Source organism: Lactuca saligna, chromosome 8 (genome assembly GCF_052625555.1).
Source record: "Lactuca saligna cultivar CGN05327 chromosome 8, ASM5262555v1, whole genome shotgun sequence".
NCBI lineage: Eukaryota > Viridiplantae > Streptophyta > Magnoliopsida > Asterales > Asteraceae > Lactuca > Lactuca saligna.
In genome coordinates this window covers 61,176,271-61,202,975 of record NC_136424.1, presented here as the reverse complement: position 1 = coordinate 61,202,975, position 26,705 = coordinate 61,176,271, and the positions used below count along the sequence as shown (strand labels likewise).

Sequence of the window (26,705 nt, the reverse complement as noted above, 5' to 3'; positions counted from 1 at the left end):
AAAATTTACTGATTTTAGATTTTGTTTCCAACTCTCTGCAATTGATGTTCCCGCTATCTTCTCCTCCAAAAATTAGCAGTTTCGACTCCAACGCTTCAAATTGATAAGGTATATCAATTGCAATCTCTTTCTCTTTCATCTTATAATCATCAATTTTTCCCAATGTTTCTGAATTTGTTCAACTTATTGACAATTGTTTCATCATATGTACATTTGTTGATTTCTGATGTCATTCCGAATCTCTACAATTAGCATCCCCGCCATCTTCTCCACCAATAATTTACTCTGTAATGTTTATCCTCCAAGTGACGTCACTCTTTTTCAATTACCAGACCTTCCCGACCCCTCCAGTGGAAACGATAATATCTCATTCTTCCAATTGTAGTGAAGTCAGGCCCGATGACGATTATGGCTTCCACACAACCATCTTCCGATTGACAAAAGAGAATTGGTACATCTGTTGCTCCTCTATTCTAGGGATCTATCAATGTGATCTAGGCAATGATTTTGAGCAATCACCGAAGAATTTTGTTGGATGTTGGCAGTTTCCATTCGGAGATGTTGATGCCCTGAGACGATTTCGATCGTCAAGTCTAAGAAGAAAAGGAGTGTCACCATGCTTTGTGTAAGGTCGATTCGATATGTATTTTTTGAAATAGTTGTTATGAAAAAAGTATACAATCAACAAAACTAAGTGAAATAAAACAAACGAAATTCAAATATATATATATATATATATATATATATATATATATATATATATATATATCTTTACTATATTATTAAGGGTATTGCCTATTTCTTGAAAATTAAGAGGTACAACATATATTACATTATGTACAATATATTAAGCATACATATTATACTACACGCTACGGATCGTATACTACACCCTAATACAAGGAATCCCTAAACACACTGCCATCTATCCTATTCACATCGACACCACCAAAAATGCCCCTTTCCTAACTTCATACGGAGGCGGTGATGAACAGATCAATCAAACCTTTGATTTTTTAGATCTGTAATGGAGACTAATGCTACTCATCATCTTCGATTTTTACCCGAACACAGAGAGGAGTAGGAAGTTGCTGCTGCTAACGACGAAGACATTGCCACCTTCGATTTTCACCCTAACAGACGCTCTCAGGTTGCTCCGATCGTCAGGCTTGAAGCAATCGAGGTCATTAACGGTGAAGAAAATGAGGATGCAGTACATGATCTGTGAGTATTCGACCTTTATCCGAGTTTACACGTTCGTACCATATTCCCAAACATACTCTCACATCCAAACACGACGGCGGTATATCTCTTTCTCACCCTGTCTCTCAAATCATATTGTGTTTCTAGATGTCGACAAAGATTGGTCTCCCCCAAACTCCATTTCATGCAAATAGATTTTCAGGGCTCTAAATTCGGGTTTTGGTTCTATGAAGCATAGATTTTCAGGGTTCTAATCCGATGTATCTGAAAAACCCATCTGGATCCATCTATCTCTCTAATCCACCTTCTTATCATATATTCTCCTTTCTCTTCGCTAAATAATCCAGATTTGGTGATGTGGATAACCTGGTTCGAGATCGGGTTTAGATGACGAATACTTTGCATCTCAAAGACCAGTTGGATGGCTAGGGTATCAAGTGAAGATGCGAGCACCACTGTTCAGGTCTGAATTTTATGAGGAAACTATAATGTGTATAATTTTTATTTATGTTTGAATCTTTCAATGTATATCTTTTTCATAGATCTGATGTTTTTTTTAAAAGGTATTTATTTTATTTATGTTTTCTATATAATTTTTTTTCATCTTCAGGTTAGAGTAGAAATGAATTTCGAGAAGTGGACCGAGAGATGATAGAACAAAGCCTTTTTCATGTTCAGTTTCATGTAGTTCTTGATTTTGTTTGTAGGGAATTGGATGGGGCTGCATTGTTGTTTTTGATGTCTTGTTCCTGATGTTGTTTTTATCCATGGTGGGGCTGCATTATCGGGTAATTTATATTCAAATTCTGAGTTTAATTTGTTAATGGGAACTGTACATATATTATTGTTTCTTTTTAGCTTCCTTCTCATGTGAAAAAGTGAACATTCTCATATGAAGCTTATTAATTTTGGGTTTTATGATAATGGTATTGTAGGAAGTGCATATTATGTTCCACCAAAAGTGCTTCATATTCTGAGAATTTCTTATCCATCATGTCAGGTAAAGCATGTCTAAAATTGTGTTGAGTTTAATTTTAGGATCATGAATTCTATACAGTTACCAGTTACATCCTATTTTGATCCAAAGCAGTGATATTGTAAGGGAATTACAAACGATCTAATTTTTATGTCCTTGATTAAACAGAAGTAAAAGATGATGAGTATGAGAGAGATGATTGTTGATGAAGATGAGTAGGATGCATAGGAAGAGGAAAGGCTGGATAGCTATGATGATAGGAAAAGGCGTAAGAAAAGAAATAAGTTTTAAGATCAATTTGACAGTCTTTCGTTTACTAATGGCTTAATGGTTATATTGGTTTCCATGAGATTTGCCATTGATGTTGAATCAGGTATGATGCAACTGATGATGAACCTTTGGGTCCACATGGTATTGCATTGGCAGAGATTGCACAGGCGACTAAAAGTTTGTAAGTGCTGCAATTTACTACATTTATAAATATATTCAATTAGACAATTTTTTGACTCATTCGATATGTGTTTCAAATCTGAATGTCAGATGACTATGAATGTTCTACGGATTGGATTAACCAAAAGTTACCGCAATTGGTGTCCCTACAACTGTTATGGCACAGGTATAACACATTAAACTCAGAGTGACCCCGAATGGGAAAAAACTTGTACCTTTTTCTCTCATCCGTGAAAAAGATGTAAATTCCCATCTCATTGTTGATTAAAGTTTCATTAGCTACTCCAGGTGGATTCTTCGGTCGGGGATAAAACGGGAACAAACCAAAAATTAGGAAAAAAAAACTTGATTAGAGCATTTTATTAGCCACATTGTGTGCTCCAGGTCTTGCAAGTTGAGGTCATCAAGCATGGGCTTATTAGAGATGCTCCATTTTTTGAGTGGCAAGAGAAGAACACGCAAGCTTTGATGTGCAGGTAAATAGAGTATTTTGTTAAAATGATAATCAGTGAAACAAAAATTGCAAGTTTTAAAAAGTAGGATAAAAAGTTCATATCTTAATGAATGTGATTTTGTTTTTTATGGATCCTTATGCTTTTGCATATGCTATAAAGCGTATCTCAAGATTAGAAAGAAAGTGGTTTAAAGGCCACACTAAATCTGGGACATACATTTGGTCACGTGGGTTTTGGGATTATTTATTTATTTGTTTTTTGATTAAATTCCAATTCCATGGGGTCTTTTAAATCCATGTTTACATGGATTTGAGCATTCAAACGAGAAGGTGGATTGAATTCAACTGAGCACTCAACTTTTGTCATATTGTATGACTGTGCACCTAGTAAGAAACTATATGTTGAAATGAACTATTCGACGCAAAATAATCTACCAAATGGCCGCAATGAATAGCTCACGTCTAAAGGAAAGTAATCATCACATTAAAACTATCTTCTGAAAGAAACTTTTTGCCGCCCGGCGCTTAGATAACATACAAAAATCAATTTACAGAAAACATACTTGTATAATGATTACACAGAAAATATAATCATGAAATTGTACATATTGAGGCCTAATTTGCAGTATCCTAAGTCAGAAATGTCACTAGCAGGGATTTGTCAAGAGGATACAACAATCAATCCAAGAATTGATCTTGAATTTGCCAAAATTTCTATGTTCCCTTCATCTTCAGGAAGAACGAATTTTCAAGAGAATTTGTGGTGTAAAATGATTTCTGTAACCCCGCACAGATGAATGAAAACAGGTATTTATAGGTATTAGTTATGACAGTTGGAAACTATCAAAACCGAATATAACTGTTATAATACTTGTCATTCAGTAATTACGAATTTAATGAAAATAAAAAATAAAAAATTAATTTTGTAATTAAAAAAATATATAATTAATAAGGAAGACCCCAAGGCCTAAGGCCCATCTTTTGACCATTAAATATTTTCTTGATATTAGCCTATTTTGAGTCCAATTAGGCTAGTCCAACACCACAACCCAAACCCAATATGCTTAACTCATTACTTGATCCATTTGATTAAATGAGTGGGATAAGACATATAAGGTGGGAAAATGTTTTCTCTTCCACCAATGTGGGATAAATCCCACATTTTAATTTTGTAAAGCAAAGTTCCAACAATACCCCACATTTTCTATTCAAACTCCAAGAATACCCCACATTTGAATAGAAAATAAGTGAACTTTGATATTCAAATAAGGGAAGTAAGATATGACATGCATCTGAATTGGTGTTGTAAAGGTTGAACCTTTTATAGTGAGTACTAATTGGATCTACTTTGTGGGTAGTGAACTAGAGTCTTGAGCTAACCACTTTTTATAGTAGAATAAAAAACAAGAAGTATCACTCATATCATATCTAAGCATAGATAATTTCTTACCGTTGTGTTCATTTTGGTCGCGAACAATCCTTTCTTCATGAGACTTTTAGAGAGCTTAGCTATATCAGCTCCCAAAGATGCGACCTCACATCCATCTCACATAGGTAATGCTAATCTGGAACAATTCGTACTATTCCACTATAAAAGCTATTAACATTATTAAGGTTAAAGAATTCATCCCTATATCATCAACGAAAAAACACAAAATAAATATCATAGGAGTGAGCATGCCTTTGTGTTAGTGCTTCTTTGAGTCTTCCCCAAATACTTGTCCAATTGAACCTAGACTATGGGATCTCCAATGTTTCTAGGTTAGGTTTCCACCAGGTGGTGACTCATTGTGTTGGCTTTAAGCGCATTCCCCTCGATGTGAAGAGAACTTGCTCTCTACTAAGGCCTTTTCTCATGGGATTAGCTATATTTTCCTTTGACTTTATGTAACTAACGAAAATGATTCCATTATTCAGCAAGTCTCTTATTGTAATATGTATGTGCCTAATGTGTCTTGACTTGCCATTGTATATATGACTTTGTGCTCTAGTAAGATCAGCTATACTATCACAATCTATGCCAATGGCAGTAATAGGTTGAGGCCATAGAGGAATACCTTCTAGGAAGCTTTTAATCCATTCAGCTTCTTCATCAGCTTTGTTTAAAGCAACAAAATCTGCTTCCATTGTAGAACGAGTATTCATAGTTTGCTTAGATGATTTCCAAAAGATAGCAGCTCCACCAAGAGTGAACACATATCCACTTCTGGATTTTTCCTCTGAAGTATTGGAAATCCAATTTTCATCACAATATCCTTCAAGAACAGGAGGATCTCTCGTGTAATGCAATCCATAATTCATTGTATGCTTTAAATATCTAAGCACTCTCACTAATGCATACCAATGATCTTTCCCAGGATTGTGGGAGTAGCGGCTCAATCTACTTGCACTATATGCTAAGTCTGGTCTTGTATAATTCATAATATACATTAAGCTACCAAGAACTTGAGTATATTCTAACTGAGCTACATTATCACCTTTATGCTTCTTTAGATGACTAGAAGTATCAAATGGGGTGACAACCGGCTTGTCACCATAGTGTCCAAACTTCTTGAGCACACTTTCAATATAATGGGACTGAGTAAGAGTGTAGCATTTTCTTGGTTTGATTGATCACATCCAAATTAGTACCCATTATAATCATATCATCCACATACAAGCATATGATGACACAAGCATTCTTGTAGTGTTTGACATAAACACATTTTATCACATTCATTAATTCTAAATCCATTAGAGAGTAATGTGTCACACCCCCAAACCAAGGATGGCGGAAACATCCGGGGGTGGAGGACTTCATTTATAGTATCATAACCACAATTGCATTAGTAATTTAAACAAACACAACCAACATATATATAATTGAAAGAGTTACATCATTGTATGAGTTATATGTTTCTAAATCAATTACAATATGTTAACAAAATATGAAATGTTGACGCCTTAATGTCCCATCCTCAAAATGCACTTTGATACATGTTTAATGATTTCTTGGGAATACAAGTTGTTTAAAAAGTGTCAACACAAAGGCTGGTGAGTTCATAAGCTTTTGTTTTCAACTTGACAATAGTCTTTCTTTTGTAAATGTCATGTTTGTTTCAGAAAAATCCGATATTTTCCTTAAAATGTGTAATGTAGTCTTATATCCGAAAACCGAAATGTATAAGTAACCTTTCTTACTAATAGAAAATGATATGTGTTTAAATCGACATAAACACGTTTGAATTAAATGAATTTCCCGTAAATTGTTATGTTTATTAATACTTTCTGTGAGTTCATTATAACCATGTTATGACCTAGTTGGCCTGAAACGACGTTCTTCAGACGTCAGAAATGTTTATGATATTTGTCACTCCAGACCTGCCGGTCTAACTGTTTGATATGTGCATATTTAGGTTGTATTAAGTATAGATTTTTATTCATTTATTAGCTAAATTATTGCATTTCATGGACAAAAGGTACTTAAAAGTGTTTGAATTGTATTTTCAGTCCAAAAATGAAGCTCGGAAGAAAAAGGGAGTAGGAGAAGCGGTTAGGAGCTCGGGAATTGAATAAAGAAGAAAAACACCAAAAATAGCACCTACTCGGCGAGTCCAAGTGAAGATTCGAGAAGATAACGACTCGGGAGCCCAGATACTTATCTCATACGGGAATTGTGAGACGGACTCGACGAGTGGTCACCTGACTCGACGAGTCGATACGTAAATATATAGATAACTTCTCAGATCGAGGAAAAGACTTCTGGGACAATTCTGGAGCAATTAGCTGCGATTCAGAGGCCAAAGAAACCCTAGAAGACGAAGATAGAAGCTACAATTCAATCCCGAAGGAGATTTGAGGCAAATTTCACCATTCTACTTAATCTTTTGCTTTCCATTATGGTTAGATAATTAGAATTTGTTTTTATGCTGATATTTACTTCAATCATGAGCTAAAACTCTTAACTTCTGTTTGGGGATACAAAATTGAGACTATGGTTTGATTATTGGTAGGATTAATTCAATGTTGGTGATTTTTTGTTATTTTAGCTTGCTAAAGAACCTTGTGTGTGAATGATAACTAATTTTCTGTTAATAGGAAGGTAATTAAATAGCATGAACATCGTTTGATTATCAACCTCATATACCATGTGACTACCTTGTTATATGTCTAGGATTAATGAACATGAAACTAGAATTAATAAGAAAATTAAGTAAATCCATGTGCAAGCTTGTGTGATGACCATCAACAAGAAGTTAATTAAAAACCAAATTGGTTAACTATTGTGAGTCTAAAGTAATCCGAATAACTAATCTAGTGAACTAAATTGAATTAGACAACTGATTACTGTTTAAGTTAGTTTATTTACTAAGGATTAGTGTAGTGAATGCGAACCTAGTCACTTAAATCGATAACCAACAAAAGAGTTAATCCATTGCACTATTACCTTGAAATCAACCATAGGATCAATTGAGTTGAACTAAACAGAAGTTCCTTCGTATTAATGAATCTAGTTAATTCTTTGTTTTTTCTAGTTTTTAGATTGAGTAATAGTTAGTAAGTTTCTAGTCTTGCAAAACTAGAAAAAACCCTCTACTTATTAATTAATTTAGATAGAATTAGTTTTTATTTTTAATTTGCCGTTCCCTGTGTTCGATACTGTACTTGCTTGAACTATACTACAATTGATAGGTCCACTGCCTTTGTGTGTTTATTTTACAACTAAAAGTAGGTTTAAAACTAAGTGAGTTCACGCACATCAAGTTTTTGGCGCCGTTGCCGGGGAACGGTTCTAAAATTAACATTAAATTCTAATTCAATCGATCCTTTGTGTGAGATTTATCTTACACAAAGTTAATTACCGTTTAATTTAGTAGGTAGTATAAAAAAAACTAAAATTTTCTGATTTTACCTTGGACTCGCCGAGTGCACTCGTGCAGACTCGGCGAGTACATCGCTGTTTCAGCTTTAATTTTTTATTTTATTTTTGTTCTTTTTACGCGTTTTCTGTTTTGTTTACAGTTGTTTCATGACCCGAGGATCTGATAGACCTCTGGTCCCCCCTCTTGCAGATCCGGAAACCGCACTAAGAAGGAGCAAAGGCAAAACCGTTAGAGAATCCGCTTCTTCAAAGAACTCACCACTCAAAAACCTCAAGTCTGTTTTCAGCAAGAAGAGGAGCAACAAATCAGGAGCATCCAGTGCCTCTTTGACAATCGAAGATCCGATTCAAAAAGACACCGAGTACGAGACCGAGGAAGAGGAAGAACCCACATACGAGCACGAATCCGAGTTTGAAGACGATTTAGCTACCGCTATGGCTAATATCGATGAAGTCCCCATGGGGGGATGGAAGAAGAGGATGCATGATGACACCGGCCCGGGACTTGTGCAGCCCGCAATTCCCACAACCGCTACTTTCGAGCTAAAGGGCCATATTCTCGCTCAACTCAAGGAGATTCCTTTTTATGGGAAAGACCACGAAGACGCCTACAAGCACTTGGATGAAGTAAATGATGTGGCTGACTACTTCAATGTACCAAATGTGCCTCGCGAGACCCAGCTACTTCGCATGCTCCCAGTCACGTTTAAAGGTGCTGCGAAGGATTGGCTCAAGTCACTTCCTCCCGGATCGGTCACCACATGGGCCAAGATGAAAGAGGCATTCATAGACCACTTTTGCCTGCCTTCCAAGATAGCTAAGTTGAAGAAAGCCATCGCCAACTTCGAGCAACAACCCGGTGAATCTCTTTATGAAGCTTGGGAAAGATACAAAGGTTTGCTTAATAATTGCCCACACCATGACCTTAATAGCCAACAAGAGGTCTCCATTTTCTATGATGGAGTCAATGTTACCACAAGGCAATTGCTCGATTCACAAGGCCCGCTCACCAGAAAGCCGCCTCCGATAATCAAGGAGTTAATTCAGGAATTCTCTAAGCATGCTAGAGAATACCACAATCCGAGAAATGAAGTAAGTCGGGGCGCAGTGAACTCGGTGAATGATAGCATGGCGGCGGTAATAGCTAAGCTCGATAGTCTAGATAGAAGGATGACAAAAATGGATCAAACAATCCATGTTATTCGAGTTGGATGTGAGAATTGTAGAGGGCCCCACCTCACCAAGGATTGTGATCTAGACGAAAATGGATATAAGAAGGCTCAAGTGTTTTACTCTAGTGGCGATAGATACAACGAGGATTGGTGGAAACCGAAGAAGGAATGACTCCCATACGAAGAATATAAAAAGGCTAAGGAGGAGAAATACAAGAAGAAGGAGAGGGGATTCTATCAAAAGGAAGAACCGGTGATGGAAAAGAAAGACAATTTAGAAGAAATGCTCACTGGATTCATAACCGCGTCCGAAAAGAGACAGAATGATCACGATGTAGCAATGCCCGAGACCAGAAATATGTTAAGGAATCAGCAGGCATCCATTCTCAACATTGAGAAACAACTGGGACAGCTTGTACATCAAGTGAATGAAAGAAGACCGGGCCAACTTCCAAGTAACACCAAGAATAATCCACGAATGGAAAATGTGAGTATGGTGACTTCCAGCTGTGAAAATTTTTTCACACATGCACAGAGGGTCTCTAATAGCAAGACAAAGAAGACAGAAGAGTCGGTTCCAGCTAAACCCGACCCGACTCGCTGAGTCACTCAAATGGACTCGACGAGTCCATGCGTACAAGACAAAACTGCCATCTAGTTAAAGCCATATAATCCCCCTTTGCCATTCCCAATCGAAGCCATGCTTGTGGAAAAAGTGGAAGCTTGTAAAGCCTTTATGAAGCATGTTAAAGCCCTCCAAGTCAATGTGCCATTTGTAGAGACGATGCTTACAACACCCAAGTACTTCAACTTACTAAAAGGTCTCTTTGCTGCTAGGAAAGACTTGGCTTAAGTCGCAGAGATAATGTTGAGTGAGTTACACGAAAAGAACGGCGATCCGGGAAGTATCATAATTCTGTGCCAATTTCGAAATGCATTTGTCACTCAAGCGTTGACCGATTCCGGTGCAAGCATCAACCTGATGCCTCTTTCTTTCTTCAAGAAGTTGAATTTACCATAGCCAAGACCGGTAAACATGAAGATCCATTTGGCTGACTAGACGACAATTCATCCAAGACGAGTTTGCGAGGATCTTCTCATTAAAGTTGACAAGTTCATCTTTCCAGTAGACTTTGTGGTGCTAGATATGGAAGAAGACCCCGAAGTTCCAATTATTTTGGGGAGGCCATTTTTAAATATCACATGTGCTTTAATTGATGTATGTGAGTCTACACTAACATTAAGGGTAGGACACGAGTCAACGGTATTTAAAGCTATACCGGAAACCAAGCAAGAAGAAAAAGGGAAAGAAGAGATCTCATTTATCGATTTCGATGATGAGATACTACAAAAAGAACTTGCAATTTTGCAAAAAGAAGATCCAAGCAAGTTTCTGCTACATTCTGGAGAGGATGGAGATGTTAACAAGGACTTGGAGGAGTTAGAAAAGATACTGGAAGGATCCGACTCAGAAAACACCCAAGAAATGATGGAATACGATCAGACTCGCCAAGTCACTTTATTGGACTCGACGAGTCCAATCGAATTTGATAACAACCCGGACAACTTAGATTTGTTTGTTGCTAATTCTCTGCATATTCTGGGCATGGATATTTTTCATGATTCTTTAGAAGAACAAACAGCAGAAGGAGAGATGGATACGATAGTCCAACACGCCCATATAGCAATTCTTGATGCAATTCCGCTTGTAGATCGGTTAAACACAGAAAAAGAAGAGAAGGCAATGGATAGGAGAGTGGAGGCTGATCAACCATTCAATACCAAACCTAGAGCATGAACTTTCACAGAATATGAAGTACTTAAGTTTGATGAAAAGGAGGTGAAAGAGAAGGAGAAAAAGAATGGGGTGAAGAAGAAAAAGAGGAGAAAAGAAGCCCAAGCAGCTGAGGATGATGCTGTAATAAAGAAGAGATAGGAATTAAAACGGGCTTATAAAAAGAAGGTTCACGCTTACAAGACGAAGTACAAACCACAAAAGATTAGGTGTGAATTTTCGATGCTGGAAGATGACGAAACGTAGACGAGAAGGAGTCCAGCTAACGACTCCTTAAAAAGAAGCGCTTGGCGGGAGGCAACCCGTTATTTAGAGTTTGCTTTCTTTTACCTTTTTAGTTTTGTTTGCATTTTTTTTCGTTTTTAGAATTTTAATCTTCCAATTCATCGGATATTTCTACTTGAGAGTGCATATGGACTAAGTGTGGGGTGAAAAAAATTTCTTTTCTAAAGAAATGACAAGAATTTTTAAAAATTTTGGATTGTTTCCAAGAGACTCGCCGAGTCTAACCGTGACTGGACGAGTCCGTATAGATTTCAGAAAAAAAAATGGCATCGTGACCAGACTCGCCGAGTCTGACCTCGACTCGACGAGTCGGTATTATTCACAGAAAAAATAATAAAAAAAATTACTTTTACAACTGGTAAATAGGGTTTTAACCCTAAAAGAATCAGTTTTTTTTAAACAAAACAACCCACTCATCATGCGCCTCTTTCTCCATTCTCTCTCAAGCATTCATCTTCCTCTTCATTGTTCTTCAAAAAAATTTCAAGTTCCATCGGAAAAGGTAACTAATTTCTTCTTCTTTTCTGTTAAAAGTGTGATTCTAAGATTATCTATGATGGACATTGCATAGAGAAACCCGATTTTGAATAATAGTAAAATTCTAGGGTTTCGATTCTTCATGAATTATGATGTGTTGCATGCTTATTCTTGCCTAATACCTTATACACATGTGCCTAGACAAAACCCTTGAAGTGATTTTTAGATTTCATGGTCCAATTTCAACTGACCCACCGACTGACTCGTGCAGTTCTTGCGACTCGCCGAGTCGTACATGGACTCGACAAGTCAAGTCGGGGAACATGTGCATGACTTCTTTTAATTATAATCTATGTTTCTGGGTTTTGTATCTTTGTTTTGCAGAAGTAATGTTCAATAGGAGGCGAAGTTCTAGTGGACACCAAGAGGACTTTCCTTGGTTGAATTTCCCACAAATCGAGTCTGCTTCAACGATGCGGAAATGGAAGAAGAAGTTGGCCGACATAAGGAAGAAAGAAATTTACGTGCCTAATAGGATAGATTGGGATTGGTTACAAAGTGTACGCTATGAAGAGGAGTTAGCTCCTTATCTTTTGAAGGAGTTTACCCATGAAGGAGAAACGATGATTTGTGACGGTGGAGCCGGGTCTTTTGAATTCAAGAGTCGGTGTATTTGGAGCTATGCTTAGAGTTCTTCTCCACGGTATCTTTCACCGGGGGGGGGGGGGGGGGGGGATTGTTATCACCCAGCAAGTTTTAGTTTCTGCCTTGGGGGTGAATTTCATCAATGTTCTGTGCTCGACCTTGCTTGTTGATTAGGAATTTATGACCAACCCTTGGTCTCAACAGCTATCTTTCGGGCCTTTTTGGAGCAATCCCACATGGTGTTTCCCGACGGAGTGACTAGCACGGGTTGGTGGAACACGATTGGAAACAAAGTTTATATTCCAAAATCGGCACAAGAGGGGAGCATTCGATCGCCTACCCACCGCCTTATTCATCGTCTCATTTCATCCACTATTAATCAAAGGAAGGATGATGACAAGGTTTCTAACCTTGATGTCTTCTACTTATGGAGCATTATCACACCCGACATTTTTTGTAATATTCCTTGGTGTTTGGCTTCATATCTATCGGAGGGTGCGGTAAAGGATCGCAAAACTTCTCGAATTAATGGTGGTATGTTTGTCACCCGGCTAGCCAACTCATTTGGGTTGATGACCCGTGGTGCATGGAACTTTATAACGATGATTCATACACCTCCATTCAATCCAATTCTTTTCCGGCGGGCCAGGATTGTTGAAGACTATGGTGGTGGTCATTATGCTATCCCGCATGATGATCCTGTTGTAGGTCCCAAAGCACCGAGAAGGAGGGTCCGATCAAGGCGGGAACGGGATGTGGAGGAAGAGCCGTCGGTGATTCCTATTGATAATGAAGAAGTACCAATGGATTGGTACAATGTTGAGATAAGGCGGTTACTAGATCAAATGGCACGGGGTATCAATTTTAGCAATCAATCCCACATCCAATTATTTGACCACTTCAACATCCCGCATATCAATGGTGGTAACTTTCCATATATTCCAGTGTGGGATAACGTGATTAGTGCAAGAAGGAGTGGTGCGGGTGGAAGTAGAGCAGCACAGGAGCATGATGATGATGAGGAGGATTAATTTATTTGTGTTTTTATTAAACAATTTTTATTTTTATTTATGTTTTTATTTGGTGTGTATGAAGTTTGTTAAGACTTTTAATGTTTTGATTAATGTTTGTTTGCATTAGTGATTTTCAGGATTGGATTAGGAATGCTTGCATAGGAAGGGTTTAAATTTATAGAGAAAAGGGAGTTATAACGACTGAAAGAGAGTCAAGGAAGGGAAGCGTTAAAGTCAAAGTGTCGAGTCCGGTCCCTAGGGATATGAGAAATTGAGTCTAGAAATGAGGAGGAATTTAGAAGAGTTATTAGAGGCTGGAACAATTGCAAAATATAATGTTTTTTTCGCCCAGTGGCCTACTCGTCGAGTGCACTAAGCTGACTCGACGAGTCACCTTGTATTTTCACAAATTTTGAGATGTCCGCGCTTGTACTCGATGAGTCGCATATATGACTCGATGAGTCAATCATTTTTATACCAAAAGAACTGCTGATTTGATGCTGCTGAGTATACCACTTGACCACTTATTCTTCCATATCGATTCTTGAAGATCTTACATTGTTTTACCTGCATATTTGGAGCTGCCACATGAGATTTTGATGCCCAAGTCATGGATGCGCTGTTTCCATGGCTAAATTCAAATGAAGTTGGAGCTAGAAAGAAGAGTGTCAACCTATCGACTGCTACCCCAGGGGAGTTTGTTCCAATTCTTTCTATATTTGCATTTTTATTTTTGCATAATATGCAATGAGGGCATTGCATAAAATAAGTGTGGGGTAGGGGGTTGGTCACATATTAGAAAATTTAGAATCTTAATTTAGGCTAATTTTAAAAAAAATTGGTGCATACCAAAAATATGACTTAGGGATTTAATTTAGAAAATTTTGGTAAAAGCAAATTAGGATTCCATGTTAGAAATATGTTGATAATTGCATGAAAACCCAAATGTTTAGTTGAGCCTATATACGTTCTAGTGCATTTGTGGCTTCCTTATTCCAGTGAAATCATGAGACAAAAACATGACCCCGCTTAGCCTGAGGGATGCAATATGTTTAGCAGCCTAAACCTGAAATGTATCCAGGAAAATTGTTATCGTTAGCTAATAAAGGTTGAGGTTGAGCGCCCCTGCTTAAGCATGTAGGGATTTGAGTGAAAAAAGTGAGGAATACATGTAAAAGAGAGAGAGAGAGAGAGAGAGAGAGAGAGAGAGAGAGAGAGAGAGAGAATTACAAGAAAAGTTGTAAGAATTTTGGAGCAAATAAAGTAAAGATCAAAAGATCAAAATTCCATGAAATTCAAAAAGTTGAAGATACCAAAAATCAATCAATACAAGGTGGTGAATCCAAAGAGATCAAAGATCAAATTATCAAGGAAGTGAAGAATTCAAAAGAGCTCCATAGGGGTATCATAAGAAGTAATTCTAGATTATGTATGCTTAGGTTGCTCAATTAAAAATACCTTGAGGGTAAGAGGTTTTCTGAGGATGGATTCGGAGGGTTGCATAAAATGAGCATAGTTCGGGGTGAGTGGGCGAATGTTTATGAGGATTGTGAGTATTTGGAGTATGGGGGTTATTAGGAAAATTTAGACACAAATGCATGCGTTGCGGTCTTGGCATAATGGCTGGGTTAGATTGGAGTTGTCATATATAATTCTAATGTTTTAAAATTCAGTTTTGCTTGGGGGCAAGCAAAAGTCAAGTGTGGGGTATTTTGATATGTGCATATTTAGTTTGTATTAAGTATAGATTTTTATTCATTTATTAGCTAGATTATTGCATTTCATGGACAAAAGGTACTTAAAAGTGTTTGAATTGTATTTTCAGTCCAAAAATGAAGCTCGGAAACAAAAGGAAGCAGGAGAAGCGGTTAGGAGCTCGGGAATTGAATAAAGAAGAAAAACACCAAAAATAGCACCTACTCGGCGAGTAGGGTCGACTACTCGGCGAGTCCAAGTGAAGATTCGATAAGATAACGACTCTGAAACCCAGATACTTATCGCATACGGGAATTGTGAGACGGACTCGACGAGTCGTCACCTGACTCGGCGAGTCGATACGTAAATATATAGATAACTTCTCAGATTGAGGAAAAGACTTCTGGGACAATTCTGGAGCAATTAGCTGCGATTCAGAGGCTAGAGAAACCCTAGAAGACGAAGATAGAAGCTACAATTCAATCCCAAAGGAGATTTGAGGCAAATTTCACCATTCTACTTAATCTTTTGCTTTCCATTATGGTTAGACAATTAGAATTCGTTTTTATGCTGATATTTACTTCAATCATGAGCTAAAACTCTTAACTTCTGTTTGGGGATACAAAATTGAGACTATGGTTTGATTATTGGTAGGATTAACTCAATGTTGGTGATTTTTTGTTATTTTAGCTTGCTAAAGAACCTTGTGTGTGAATGATAACTAATTTTTTGTTAATAGGAAGGTAATTAAATAGCATGAACATCGTTTGATTATCAACCTCATATACCATGTGACTACTTTGTTATATGTCTAGGATTAATCAACATGAAACTAGAATTAATAAGAAAATTAAGTAAATCCATGTGCAAGCTTGTGTGATGACCATCAACAAGAAGTTAATTAAAAACCAAATTGGTTAACTATTGTGAGTCTAAAGTAATCCGAATAATTAATCTAGTGAACTAAATTGAATTAGACAACTGATCACTGTTTAAGTTAGTTTATTTACTAAGGATTAGTGTAGTGAATGCAACCCTAGTCACTTAAATCGGTAACCAACAAAAGAGTTAATCCATTGCACTATTACCTTGAAATCAACCATAGGATCAATTGAGTTGAACTAAACAGAAGTTCCTTCGTATTATTGAATCTAGTTAATTCTTTGTTTTTTCTAGTTTTTAGATTGAGTAATAGTTAGTAAGTTTCTAGTCTTGCAAAACTAGAGAAAACCCTCTACTTATTAATTAATTTAGATAGAATTAGTTTTTATTTTTAATTTGTCGTTCCCTGTGTTCGATACCCTACTTGCTTGAACTATACCACAATTGATAGGTCCACTGCCTTTGTGTGTTTATTTTACAACTAAAAGTAGGTTTAAAACTAAGTGAGTTCACGCACGTCACTGTTGCATGCAGTTAAGGTGTGGGTTTGTCAAACCCAATATAAATCTATATACAACTATCACGCTCTCCCTCGAGGAGACTCTGGTTACAATACAAGACTTAATGGTAAGTGTGAAGCGAATGTCTCACAAAGTCTTTAACAAATTTACGTGTAATGTAATGAAAATCCCTTATTGTATAAATGTACAATTTTTGTATGAGTGTGTTATGTAGTGTATCATAAACCATACCTATTATAGTTTATCAAAAACAAAGGTAGTAATAGTAGCGTACGTAATCTATATTCAACGTAGTTCGTTCAATTTTCTGAGTAAAATGGGTGTACTTTGATTATAGAAATCGTGTTATCCTTTATATTTCATATGTATATCTATATCAAAATCCATTTATTAACTGATGCATGTTCATATACCAAGATAAAATATCATTCTTTTGTAATAACATACATTCACATAAGGATATACACCTTGCTCAACATGATACAAGGTGATAATAATATGTTAGCATTTTTCTATTTGTAACAGCTTCAATCACTGTTATTAGAAAATTTATAAAAACTTCATAAAAGATGCAAATCAGAATCCGTAAATTCTGGGAGTTTTTTTAAATGAGTCTAGTTTGTTCGTAAAATTTTCCATGATTTTTAGTAACCTCCAACTTAGGTGAAAACGTCCATAAATACAGACTGGTCCGGTCTGGTCCTTCAAATGATAGACAGTTTTGCAAAAATCACCATAAATGTAAGTAGTCATTTTAAAGCTAAGAACTTGAACTATTTGCACCTTGTACAGTTTTGAAAACAAAAATGTTTTAGTTGACCAAAACAGTCCGTGAATGGAGTCCAACTTTTCTGATGTAAGCTGTTAGAAATATTTAGTTGTGTTCTTGATGATTTAACTTGTATTCTCCCCCTTAAAACATAGGAAAATATGAAAGTTTAGGGGTATGAACTCACCTTATGTGATTTCAGTAGATTATTGTTGAAAAATGGAAGTGATGAACTCAAGAACACTTGAAGATGCCTTGAAGATTTTCGAGAATCTAACATCAAAGTGATGGAGTTTGTGTAAGCAATCGATGATTTGAGTATAATGAAGTGCAATAATCGCAAGGAGGATGACTTATACTTGCCAAGAGAAGAATAAAGCTTGAAGATCAGCCTTGTAGTCTTGAAATAGAGAGAAAAGATGTGTTGTATTTTTGGTGAAATGAGAGCAAGTGAAAGAAAATGAGGAGAGAGGATGAATGTCCAGCTCTAAAACGTGGGAATGACTTGTGAGTAAGGTAAAAAGGACAAGTAACAAGGTATGGTGGGGAGGATTGTGGGTTAGTCATGGAGTGGGTATGGTGGTTGCTTGTATCATAATACAAAGAAAAGTCAACACTCAACCTTTGTACTTCACCCACTCTTCTTGGATAAGGTTTTATCCCCAAAACGTGATTAATCATTAATTAGGGGGCCTTATATGTTAAAATAAAGTTTTGGGTGAAAATCTTGTGTTAAAACGATGAAAAACGAAGCTAAAAATGAAGTCGTAGCCGAAAACCGGAAAGAAAAGGACTTCCAGCGAGACATCTCGGTCCTGGCCGGAGGTTCGGTCCTCCTGAGGCTAGGCGCGAGGCGAAATGAAGCAAAACAGCAAGAAGCGAAGGGTGGTTCAGTCGGAAAGAAACAGGAGCGAAATGGACCGAGACTCGGGTACGGGCCTTGTGCGAGGTTCGAGCCCGAAAGGGAGGGTTCGGGTCTGTGAGGTTCGGTCCCGAGAGGGGGGTTTCGGTTCCGAGAGGACTTTCGGTTCAGCAGCTGGGTTCGGTCCTCTTGGTTTCGGCCCCTAAGAGGACTTTCGGCCCTAAGAGGCTTCGGCCCTATATAGAGGGTTTTGAGTCTTTTAGGGTATTTTACCCGTTCTAACTCCGTTTTAAGCGATTTTTGACCCGGTTAAGGTTCGGAATAACCTGAATGACTTCAAAAAGTTACGAGAACCATTGAGAGAGATTTGGGAGAGATTTCAAATAGAAAGAGATAGAGTGAAAACGATTGAGAGAGGTTTCGTTTGTGACCTTTTTTAGTGTCCGACTTCGCAATGCAAGGTCTGTAAACCCCATTAAGCCATGTTTTAGTGTCTTACACACTCCCGATGAGTGTGCATTAGTGTTTTATCACTTTGGTTCATTGTTTACCGCATTTAACGCTTAGGAAAAATTCAATCACACGGATTTTTCAAATGATGTTTTCTCATTAAAATAGCGGATTGTTTAGTAAATACACAACGTAAACCCTAATACGCAAGGGCTAATTGAGTCGTCCGGTTTGACTTATTGAATTTGGTTGACTTTTACTTGACCCGAATTTGACTATTGTCACATAATGTGTTGTCAAACTTCTTATGTCGTTGCTTTGGAGCATGTTTTAGTCCATAAAGTGATCTAACTAACTTACTGGCTTTGTTTTCTTGACCCGTAACCACAAACCCTTCAGGTTGATTCATATATATATATATATATATATATATATATATATATATATATATATATATATATATATATCTTCATCTAGTTCACCATACAAGAAAACATTTTGCACATCCATTTGGTGTATTTCCAAATTGTGAATGGCTGCAATTGCTGCTAATGTGAGAATTGATGTAATTCTTGTAACATGTGAATAGGTGTCAAAGAAGTCTTGAGCCTCTTTTTGACGACACCCTTTAGCTACTAAATGAGCTTTGTACTTCTCAATTGTACCATCATGTCTAAACTTGTTCTTAAATATCCGTTTGTGCCCAATTCTATTTTACCCAGGTGGCAAATCTACCAATTTCCAAGTGTTATTCTGCATAATGGAGTCAATGTTACTTTTGATTGCCTCTTTCCAATAAGGAGCTTCAGAAGAGTCCATAGCTTTCTTATATGTTTGGGGTTCATTATTCACTACAAAGGTAATGTAATTAGGTCCAAAATCTTTGGCAATTTTGCCCCGTTTGCTTCTTCTGGGTTCTAAGTTCTCTTCTTGAACATTAGAAGAACTCTTTTAATTTAATTCTAAACTTTTTTCTGGAATAGTGTCATTCAGTCCATCATCTAAAGGTCTTTTCCTAGAGCAGGTAACCTCTTTCCCTTTATCCTTAAAAGGAAAAATATTTTCAAGTTTGGTTATGGATATCATCAACATGTGATTTATACACAAGAAACCTATAGGCTGCACTATTCATGGCAGGTCCAAGATAGATGCAATCTATGTTTTTTGGTCCAAGTTTAGTCCTCTTAGGAAGAGGTACTTGTACCTTAGCAAGGAAACCCCACACTTTCATCCTTTTGTAAGAGGTTAACCTCCTTTTCTATAGATGATAGGGTGATTTATCACTATTTTTATGAGGAATTCTATTAAATATTGAATTTTCTGCAAGACATGCTTCTCCCCACAGATTATGTGGTGCTCCAAAAGTAATTAACATTGAATTAATCATGTTTTTTAATGTTCTATTCTTTCTTTATGCCACTCCATTTTGTTGAGGAGTATATGGAGTAGTTGTTTGATGTATAATACCATTTAAAGAGCAAAATTCAACAAAGTCTTTGGATTCATATTCTCCTCCTTGATCAGACCTTAGAATTTTGATCTTTTTGTCAAGTTGATTTTCAACTTCAACCTTGTAATTCTTAAAAGAATTCAAGGCTTCATCCTTGGTATTTAATAAATAAATATAGCAATACTTGCTGCAATCATCAATAAAAGAAATATAATAATTTTTTCCTCCTCTTGTAGGTGTTGCTCTAAAATCACATAAATCATAGTGGATTAAGCCAAGTATTTCATTAGATTTTTCAACTGATTTTATGAGGTTGTTGTGAAAATTTTGATTCTACACAAACCTAACATTTTGTGTTTTTGTCTAATGAATATTTTGGTAACATGACAAGCTTTTCCATTCTTTGAATATAGCAAAAATTGACATGTCCCAAACGAGAATGCCACAAAAATGAAGGATCATGCATATACATAGAAGAGGGGCTAGTAGTGCCCATTATTGTATTAGAATTAACATTAGTTACATCATTGTTTGGTGTTTCAACACCATAGTACAAAGGTAAGACACTCAATTTGAAGAGACCCTCACTAAGGTATCCCTTTCTAACATACATTCCACCCTTGGTGAGAACAAACTTATCAGAATCAAATACAAGTTTGAATCCCTTGTTACTAAGAATAGGACCAGAAACCAGATTCTTAGTAATTCCTGGAACATGAAGACATCACTTAAAACAAGCTCTTTTTTAGAAGTCAGTTGTAGCTTCACTTTTCCCTTTCCTTTAACTTTTACAATAGAGCCTTTCCTCATTAACATTGGTTCAGAATCCAAGATTTTCTGGTATGTAGAAAACATGGTTCGGGAGTTGCAAAAGTGCCTTGTGGCTCCAGTATCGATCTACCAATCCACAAAAGTAACCATGTTGATTTGAATCACAACAACAAACTGATTTGGTGATTCAACCATGTTGGTTTGACCATAATTTCCTTCACAAAAATTACCACCATCGTTTCCATTGTTTCCTACATTGGTTCCTCCATTTTTTCCTCCTTGACCCCTCTAGAATCTGCAATCTTTGGCCTTGTATCCAATTTTGCCACAAACATAACATGGACACGAATTCTTCTTGTTAGGGCTATGATTTTTTCCATCTTTGGAAGAGTTTTTGGAACCTTGCTTCCCTTTCTTGTTGTTGTGATTTATCCTTGAAGTATTTCCTTCTCCAAAAAAAATTGAACTTGGTTCTAAGGAATTTTAATCTGCCTTCTTATTGAATCTGTTATCTTCTTCCACATGAATTCTCAACACAAACTGTTTAAAACTCATGTCATCAATTAAGTGCTTAAGATATAGTTTGAAATTCTTCCAATAAGGAGGAAGTTTTTCAATGATTAAAACAACACGAAAGTCAGACTTTATACCCATACCTTCAACTTCAAGATCATGTGCAATGACTTGAATTTCCTCCACTTGTTTGAGGACAGATTTGGTATCCACCATCTTGAAATTCATAAACTTTCCAATCACGAATTTCTTGGAACATGCCACTTCTATTTTGTATTTCTTTTCCAGTGATTCCCATATCTCTCTTGCAATAGTCATGGTAGAGTAGATATCATAGAGAGAATCATCCAAAGCATTTAGAATATAATTTCTACAATTATATTCATTTGTGTTCCAAGTTTGCACAACCGTTTGATATTCTGCCAATTGGGCTTCGGTGGGTGGTGTTGTTCCTTCTGAAGTGGTTACACCAGCAGGAGGAGAGGGAGAATCATCAGTGAGAACATTGGAAACATGAAGAGTTGTTAGATAGAACAACATCTTCTGTTGCCATCTCCGGAAATCTGATCCTTTGAACTTCTTAGGCTTTTCCACATGTGTTTTGATGATGGAATTTCGATCCATTCTTCACTCTTTGATTTGTGTCTTAGATTGTTATGACAGAAGTATACAATCAACAAAACTAAGTGAAAAAAATGAAATTCAAATATATATAACATACAAGAATCAATTTACAGAAAACATACTTGTATGATGATTACATAGAAAATATAATCACGAAATTATATAGATTGAGGCCAGCTTTGCAGTGTCCTAAGACATAAATTTCCCTGGTAGGGATCTGTCAAGAGGATATAACAATCAATCTAATAAGTGATCTTGAATCTGTCAAAATTTCTATGTTCCCTTCGTCTTCAGGAAGAACGAATTTGCAATAGAATTTGCGGTGTAAAATGATTTATGTAACCCCTCACATTTGAATGAAAACAGGTATTTATAGGTATCAGTTATAACAGTTGGAAACTATCAAAACTGAAAATAAATGTCATAATACCTGTCATTCAGTAATTATGAATTTCTATAACCCATCTTTTAACCATTAAATATTTTCTTGATATTAGCCCATTTTGAGTCCAATTAGGTTAGTCCAACACCACAACCCAAACCTAATATGCTTAACCCATTACTTGATCCATTTGATTAAATGAGTGGGATAAGATATATAAGGTGGGAAAAGGTTTTCTCTTCCAGCAATGTGGTATAAGTCCCACATTGTAATTTTGTAAAGCAAAGTTCCAACAATAGCTTCATTACATTTCCTCTTTCGTTTCATTCAACAACATAATTATGCAATTGATGTAAACTGTAATTAGGGCTTGGTGTTTAGACATTGAAGATTTTGTATCTGTTTTATAACCAGTTGGTTTTATATTATTTGATTTCTTAGAAGATCAAGACTTTGGGGAATCATGGAGTTGCATATTGGTACGATGTGTTTAACGACGTTGGAAGTTTACTCCCTATCAATGGAGGGAAGATTGGTTAATAGACCAATTTATCATCAATGGTTCCCCATTTCTTCTTTGTTCCAAAGATATACCTGGCATTCAGTAATTTTCACTGCTAATTTTTGTCTTTGACTTTTAAATTCCTAGTTGTGATACCATTTTGTAGTGGTTGAGTAGTAGTGCATCATCTAAACAAAAAGTTGATATTTATTTTGGATCTTGTAGAAGATTAGAGAATTGATTAAAAAGAGGGCCACTTCTGTGTGTACGCTTATATTTTAGTTTTTTTGGACGACTGTAGGAATAGGATCATCTAAGGACACCAAGACTCATCAAACTCTATGTTAAGGCCATGCTTCTTCTATTTTATCTTTTTTTCCCTATTATTTGTATTTTTATGTTCTCATAAGTTATCATTAAAAATATATGAGTTAAAAGTGAGATGAATTTAAACCTTGCATATAGGCTAAGAAAGCCTAACAAATATTGATTATGCAAACTGATTTTGCGCATGTTCTATGCTTATTCATATTTTGCAGACAAAAATGCTTTTGCAATTGGAATACAAATGGTTTCTAAATGCTACCTTACAAGACCAGGTGTCAAAATCACTACATATCAGCTACATGTAAATCATACAATTGCTTTTTATTAATGGACTAGGCTAAAGAAGAGAAGTAACTTGATGTTTACAGTACAAACATGACAGAAGCAATGGCTGCTGGTGACTACGGCGATTATGTAAGTTTTATATCTAAACTCAATACCAACTAATCCGTTACAACCGTCAATTTTTGGTCAAGTCAAAGTCAACAAGTCAAGCCGGTCAACTCATCTAACCCCTGTATATTAAGGTTTCCATCATGACTCGTATTGTACCTACTTGCAATCTTAATATAAAGTATCCCTTAGAGTTTTCACGTGTTCGGAAATTCTAAACCCTAATCCGGGTAAGTGATGAATCTACATGATAGGACATTATTCTATACCCCTCGAGAGCGTATAACATTCATATCAAGGCTTAATAGAGTGTAAGAACCTTGCATTGCGAAGCCAAACACTCAAAAGGGTCTCAAAAGAAGTCTCTCCCAATCACTTTCACTCAAACTCTCCAAAATCTCTCTCTATATGAGAAACCTCTCCAAGTGTGTGAAATCTCTCCCAAATCTCTCTCTATATGAGAAACCTCTCCAAGTGTGTGAAATGTCTCCCAAATCTCTCTCTGTATGAGAAATGTCTCCAAGAATGTGAAATCTCTCCCAAATCTCTCTCTATATGAGAAATCTCTCCAAGAATGTGGAATCTCTCCCAAATCTCTCTCTGTATGAGAAATCTCTCCAAGAATGTCAAATCTCTCCCAAATCTCTCTAAGTATGCCAAATCTCTCCAAGTATGACAAATCTCTCCCAAATCGCTCTCAAAATCTCTCTCACAACTTTTTATAAATCACTCGGGGCATCCCGACCCTTGAATTTGACGAAAACAGCTCGAAAACGGAAGTCTACGCGAAAAACAGCCTTAAGGAGCCGAACCTCTTAAGAGCCGAACCCTCTTGAACCAAGAAGCAGTTGAAGCCGAGCCTCCCTAATCAGCCGAGACCGAACCTCGCAGGGAGCACCGGAACCAAACCTCGCATCATCTGAAACCCTAAGAGCCGAACCGAACCTGTCAGAGGCGAACATGTCATAGCCGAACCTCACCTTCGCTTCCTTCTTCCGATTTCGGTTCCTCGCCTGCGAAAGTCTCTAGCCGAACCTCGCTCTCGGTTCTCACCTCCCAGCTGAGCCTATCTCTCGGTTCCCCTCCTCCGACCGAGCCCTCCCTTCGGCTCCCACCTACTTTCGGTTCCAATCGTAGAGGAACGAACCTCTGACCTTGATCTCGGATTTTCGCATACTTTCCTGGCTTTGATCATTTTCACGTTTTGTGCCCGTTTTTCGTGATTTTAACGCGGGGTTTTCACCCAAACTCATATTTTAACATAATAAACCCTAAATATTCATATTTTAACTATATTGTGGGGAAAGTCATTGCCTAGGAATAAAAATATATTTGGTAAGATATTTAGGTGGAGTGTTGACTTATCCTTTGCAAAAGGACACAAGCAACCTCCCTATACCTTCATAGTGCAACCCTCAGTCACTATTACACCATACCTAGTCATTTCATTGTTCTCTTCCCACCATTTTCCATCCACACTCATAGTCAAAGGCTGGAGAAACTCTTATCTCTCCTCACATTTCTCTCATTTCTCTCATTTTTCCTCCAAAAGACAAACACCTCTCTCTCTCTCTCTCACACTTTCTCTCTCTAAAATTTCGAGATTCAAGGCTATTCTCCAAGCTTTTCTTCTACTTTTGGTAAGTATTAACATCCTTCTTATGATTATTCCACCTCTTTCTATTCAAATCATAGGTTTCTTACACAAACTTCATTATATTTGTGTTAGTTCTTCGAATCTTCAAGCAATCTTCTAAGTGTTCTTGAGTTGAAAACTTCTTTTATGCATCATTCATCCACTGAAATCACATAAGGTGAGTTCATACCCCTATCTTTTCATGTTTTCTTAAGTTTTAAGGGGGGGGGGGGGGGGGGGGGGGGGAATACAAGTTAAAACAACAAGAACATAACTAAACTCTTCCAACAGCTTTCATCAGGAAAGTTGGACTCCATTCACGGACTGTTTTGGACAAATTAAACATTTTAGTTTTCAAAACTGTAATAAGTGCAAATATTTCAAGTCTTTAGCTGTAAAATGACTACTTGCACATCTCCATACGATTTTTCTACAATTTATGGTGATTTTTACAAAATTACCTATCATTTCATAAACGAACTCGGACCAATGTGTGAATATGAACATTTTAACACAAGTTAAAGACGTCCAAAAATAAAAATAAAAATTGGGAATAAACTAGACACAACTTATGAACTCCCATAATTTACAGATCTAGTTTTCCTCTTATGATTTTTCTAAAACAGTGCTGAAAGGCTAAAAACTGGTTAGCAGCTTATAACATTCATAACACTTTGTATTATGTTGAGCAAAGTGTATAACAATAAGATCGAAATATTGAACATATTTTTTTGTTAGTTTATCATTATAAACTGACATTTAGACGTTCATGATAAGATTCTTCATTCATTTGGAACACATATATTAAGCTATAATCAGCCTAGTTTATGGATTCATAGCACTAATGTATTTTCATAAAAGTGTTCGTTTACATTACAAACGCTTTGGATAAACTATAATTGGTATAGTTTATGATCCATTTACTTTTTGAACTCGTTACAAAAGTTTATTCATTATGTGGGATACAACTATAAGGTGTCGGTTTATTCATTAAGTGGGGTACAACTATAAAGTGTCGGTTTATTCATTAAGTGGGGTACAACTATAAAGTGTCGAGTTATTCATATAAATGGGGTACGAATACAAAGTACCAGGGTTTCACGTTAAGCGAGGTACGGCCATACGGTACCAGGTTATGTATTAAGCGAGGTACGACCATACAGTACCGGGTTTTCACAAAAAATGGTACATTACAAAGTACCGGGTTTTTCTTTCAACTAAACGAGTTTATGTCGATTTAAACTTACATGAATTATTATAAGTATGGTAAAATACTTGTACACTTTCGGTCTTAGGATTAAAGACAAATCATAATACATAAAATTTACAGGATTTTTCTCAAATCAAAAAGGGTTTTATGCCGATTTAAAATCAATTTTATATCTTTAAGTATGAAAAAATACTTGTTCATTTTCGGTCCTGGGATTTAGGACTACATAACTTTTATAAGGAAAAAATATTGGATTTTCTTTGGAACAGATTCTATTAACACTGTGTCTCGTCTAGAATTGTTAGATTACAATAGTTCATTTAACTCAATTTAAATATAACTTATATACACTGATTGATCATAGAAGAAATCTAAGGGTTCTTTTAG

The 26,705-nt window shown here is 36.5% G+C and overlaps 1 protein-coding gene, 1 long non-coding RNA gene and 1 other non-coding gene across 10 annotated transcripts; 1 reads left to right on the top strand and 2 right to left on the bottom strand.

Moving 5' to 3' along the window:
- The first annotated feature begins 897 nt into the window (after positions 1-897).
- LOC145012265 (uncharacterized) lies at positions 898-7,091 on the top strand. Of its 8 annotated transcripts, XR_013664430.1 has the most exons (9): positions 900-1,666; positions 1,814-1,991; positions 2,139-2,203; positions 2,348-2,447; positions 2,553-2,630; positions 2,720-2,795; positions 2,918-3,105; positions 3,738-3,890; positions 6,573-7,091. It is a non-coding gene; the product is annotated as an uncharacterized LOC145012265 (long non-coding RNA). The 8 variants fall into 8 exon arrangements; XR_013664432.1 differs by lacking the exons at positions 3,738-3,890; positions 6,573-7,091 and having other exon boundaries at positions 898-1,224; positions 1,351-1,666; positions 2,918-3,351; XR_013664434.1 differs by lacking the exons at positions 3,738-3,890; positions 6,573-7,091 and having other exon boundaries at positions 900-1,224; positions 1,551-1,666; positions 2,918-3,351.
- A 1,672-nt stretch (positions 7,092-8,763) lies between these two features.
- Positions 8,764-8,870, bottom strand: LOC145013542 (small nucleolar RNA R71). The gene has a single exon (XR_013665095.1). It is a non-coding gene; the product is annotated as a small nucleolar RNA R71 (small nucleolar RNA).
- Positions 8,871-21,214: 12,344 nt separating this feature from the next.
- Positions 21,215-21,868, bottom strand: LOC145009683 (uncharacterized). Its single transcript, XM_078968325.1, has one exon. It carries the CDS (start codon positions 21,866-21,868, stop codon positions 21,215-21,217), a length of 654 nt encoding a protein of 217 aa, XP_078824451.1.
- Between the last annotated feature and the right edge of the window lie 4,837 nt (positions 21,869-26,705).